The sequence below is a fragment of the Euwallacea fornicatus genome, chromosome 39 (genome assembly GCF_040115645.1).
Source record: "Euwallacea fornicatus isolate EFF26 chromosome 39, ASM4011564v1, whole genome shotgun sequence".
NCBI classification, from domain to species: Eukaryota; Metazoa; Arthropoda; class Insecta; order Coleoptera; family Curculionidae; genus Euwallacea; species Euwallacea fornicatus.
Window position 1 is genome coordinate 141,301 of NC_089579.1, and position 4,112 is coordinate 145,412.

At 42.5% G+C, this 4,112-nt stretch overlaps 1 protein-coding gene across 1 annotated transcript; it reads right to left on the minus strand.

Moving 5' to 3' along the window:
- Window positions 1-1,940: 1,940 nt before the first annotated feature.
- On the minus strand, window positions 1,941-2,804 carry LOC136349634 (uncharacterized). The gene has a single exon (XM_066301313.1). It carries the CDS (start codon window positions 2,802-2,804, stop codon window positions 1,941-1,943), a length of 864 nt encoding a protein of 287 aa, XP_066157410.1.
- Between the last annotated feature and the right edge of the window lie 1,308 nt (window positions 2,805-4,112).

Here is a 4,112-nt window from a genome sequence, read left to right on the forward strand (position 1 = left end):
TGTGATATCGTAAGCATACCAACTTCAATTTTGGTGTATTATGCCAAGTCGTCAACAATGCAAAGTTATTATCAGTAGGTGGAATGACGATAACAGAAACGAATCTAAATTTTTCCTCCGAATTATGTAGGTTGTAGTGGCACCTGCACTTTTTAAAGATATTTCATAACGGTTTTGTTTAAATTTATGGTCTCGTAGCTGATAACGTTTACCCCCCCGTGTGTCTCCACCTTGGCGTGGTGGGGGGGCTTGAGCGCTCTCTGATACCAGAGGCCTGGTCCGGAGCCTCGACGTCGGCCTGGTCCCACCGACAATAGCCGGGGCATGCCGGCAGGCGGACTGGCAGGGAGCTGACTAAGAGAGACACAGGAGTGGGCACCGCGGCTCCCCATGGGGGAGGTTTTGCCGCTCTCCCTCCCCGTGGGCAAGGGGCCGCAACGTCAGAGGAGATGTCATCCCCCCTGAGGTCATGCCTAACGGTGGTTCCAGGGGGGATCCAGGAAGAAGAGAGGAGGGTTTTAGTGGGTAGGCGTCCCGCTCAGGGACGAATCCCACATAACCCGGTTGGTGAAGCTTCAGACCGGGTACCTTTTGAAGGTTTCCCTCCTCTATAAAAAAAAAAAAAAAAAAAAAAAGTTAATAACGTCTTTAGACTATTATTAATTGCTATTTTTGTGCAAAAGTACTAAGCGGGAAAGAATTATTAGGTGTATACCTATGATTCCGCGTTTTTTACCCATTTTCAACTGCTTGAAACTGTATAAATTTATTAACAATGTTTTATTAAAAATAATTTCCATCGTTAATGACTACATTTTCCCAGAGATTAGGCAGTTTATGGAGTCCATCGTAAAAAAAATTCGTCGGTTTTGAAGCGATCCATTCATCAAGCCATTCTTGGACCTCTTGGCGATTCTGGAAGCGCTGCTCTGCCAAACCGTGAGCCATAGAACGGAAAAGGTAATAATCCGACGGGGCGATATCTGGCGAGTATGGCGGGTGCGGTAAGACTTCCCATTTGAAATCCTTCAAGGTGTTCTTGACTGGTTGAGCGACATGAGGCCTTGCGTTGTCATGAAGCAGTATGACTTTGTCGTGTCGATCCACCCATTCTGGTCTCTTTACTGTGAGTTGATTACGCAACTGCACTAGTCGTTGGACGTGACGATTGGTAGTGACTGTTTCTCCAGGTTGGAGGAGCTCGTAATACAGTATGCTGCGTTGGTCCCACCAAATGCAGAGCAATACCTTCTTCCCGTGGATATTTGGCTTTGCGGTCGAAGTTGTTGGCTCACCCGGGCTCACCCATGATTTTTTCCTCTTTGGATTGTCGAAGTAAAGCCATTTTTCATCTCCGGTCACGATACGATGTAGAAAAGACTTTCTTTGAAAACGTTCAAGCAAGATCTGACACGTCGTTTTTCGTTGCTCTTTGTTCCTTTCCGTCAATTCATAAGGCATCCATTTTCCTTCCTTTTGAATTTTTCCCATAGCGTGAAGACGAACCGAAAGCGTTTTCTGCGTGACGTTAAGGGAAGATGCGAGCTCTTCTTGCGTTTGCGCGGCCTCTTCGTCCAACTAAGCCTGCAGTTCTTCGTCTTCAAATTTTTTCGATGGTTTACCATGCTCCTTGTCGTTGAGGTCGAAATCACCTGATTTGAAGCGCTGAAACCGTTGTTGGCAAGTTCTTATAGATGCAGCATCATTGCCATAAGCCTCAACGAGCATTTGGTGAGCGGCAGTGGCGTTTTTCTTAAGATGGAAAAGGAAGAGCAAAGCTTCCCGCAAATGATGTTTATTCGGCACAAAATTGGACATATTTAAACCATAATTGAAAAGTTTTAAAAGGTCATATAGCAATTATCATATATGTCGGAACATGGCCAGGCTTTCCACAAGAGAAACATGAAACTCTCTTATTCACATTTAAGTCGAATCTTTCATGGACTTTGTTCGATACGTTTCCTTTCCGACAATGTACCGCTTTGTGACCGATCAAGCCACAAGAAATGTGATCCTGGGAAATGTGATCGGCTATTTTTCTTTGATGGGGTTGGAGCAAACGCTCGACTCTTGGGGCTGATGTGTGGATCTGCACGAACTAACGCGGGACGCTTAGCAGTTGTACCCCTCAGAGCCACACAGAATTCCTGCAGATTCTTAGGCATATCTGCCTGCAAACGTTTACTTCCTGCCTCGGATCTATTAGCTACTACATGGCAGGCAAATAAAGTCGCTAAGGCCTCGTCACTTTCTCGGGTTTTTATCAAATGCAACGCCAAACGCAATACATGCAATCCCTCATCCAATAAAGTTGCATCGGAGGGGCAGTTTTGTTGTCCATTTACAGCTTCATTGAACAACTCCAACAGGTCCGTCGGTTTGGAAAACGAAGACAAAAATTCCAGTCTTATCTGGCCCCAGTGTTTTCCCAAAGGTCGACATCTGATTAGCCAATCTGCGGCTTCTCCTTTCAGAGCGTTGGATAAACTGGTTGCCAATCTTATACCAGATAATTTATGAACATTCACAAACTCATCTGTCAAGCAACACCAGCCTTCCGGGTCTGCCATAGGTGATTTCGGATCAAAATTGGGTAGTTTTACTTCAGAGATTACCTCTGATGGACCCGTGTTACATGGTAATTCTAACATCTTCTTCAACAAAACCTCTAGTTGACCTTTCGGTAAGTTGATACTGGCCTCCGTAGTGTCCTCGTTGATTTCGCTATTGTCGCGATTCGGCACGGTAAATCCCACTTCTGATGTCAGAATAGGAGAAGCAGAATTGCTTCCAGAAGCCATGAGTCTCAAGTTAAACACTAGGAATAGTCACTCAATACCACCACTTCAGCACATCTACGACTCATAGATTCCAATAATGTCATAAGGGTTGATTCTGGTATGGAATTCCAAACTCGAACAATGACGTCAAAGAGCTGGTCACAATTTTTGTGGGTTTTTCTGTCTTACTTTCCGGTCAATGATTTCCCAGAGATTCTCGATGGGGTTTAAATCTGGGCTCTGGGCAGGCCATTTCATTACACGAATGCTACGGTCTGCAAAAAATTGTTTTATTACCTTAGCAGTATGCTTAGGGTAGTTGTCGTGTTGAAATTCCCACGACAATGTCAAATTTTCTTCAGCGAATGGCACCATTGCGTCTCTTATGATACGTAAATGTTGAAATCGGTCCATTATCCCATCAATTTTAATCAGTGGACCCACTCCAGTTCCCGAAAAACATCCCCACACCATCACATTTCCTCCTCCATGTTTTATGGCGCCACGAGTGTATTTGGGATCAAACTTCTTGTTAACAGGACGACGTACCCAGCAAATACCATCACTTGAATGCAAGTTAAACTTGCTTTCGTCCTAAAAAGCACTGTTTTCCATTTTGCCACTGTCCAATTAATATGCTCTTCAGCGAATTTCAGTCGGAGTCGTCATTTTTCGCAGAAATAAATGGTTTTTTGGCCGGTTTTCTTCCAAATAGTTTGCGTTCTGTTAGACGTCTTCGAACAGTACTAACAGAAACATCATCAAGCTCCAACTTTTTTTTTATGTCCATTACAGAACGAAACGGATCTTCCCGGGACGCACTTTCAATTTTTTGGTCCATTCTTTGGCTGGTTTTTCTTGATCGTCCAGATTTTGGTTTATTCACAACAGTTCCTCGACTTCAAAAATGTTTGATTCTACGAGAGACAATGCTTCGATTCAGTTGCAATTGGTATGCAATAGTTATTTGTTTCATTCCCGACTGCCACTGAGAAATAATAAAATTTCGGATATCTACTGACAAACTGCGACCAGAAGGCATTATGTACCGCTAAATTAAATAAAAATAACCGGGATACTGATTCAGAAATTCACTTGTCACTAATAGAGAGTTTTTTTTCTTTTTTTTTTCGTTTTTTTTCGTTTTTTTCCTTTTTTTCGTTTTTTTTCCTTTTTTTTTTCGTTTTTTTTTCCTTTTTTTTTTCGTTTTTTTTTTCTTTTTTTTTTTCGTTTTTTTTCTTTTTTTTATTACTTGTAGAGATACAATCTGTCACAATAAAGATAAAAATAAATTGGCCATTCAATGTCTATGCTGGCAATTACAAATTG

What these genes read in the sequence shown, in the direction of transcription:
- LOC136349634 (XM_066301313.1), bottom strand. Translation starts at nt 2,804, where the DNA reads ATGGCTTCTGGAAGCAATTCTGCTTCTCCTATTCTGACATCAGAAGTG.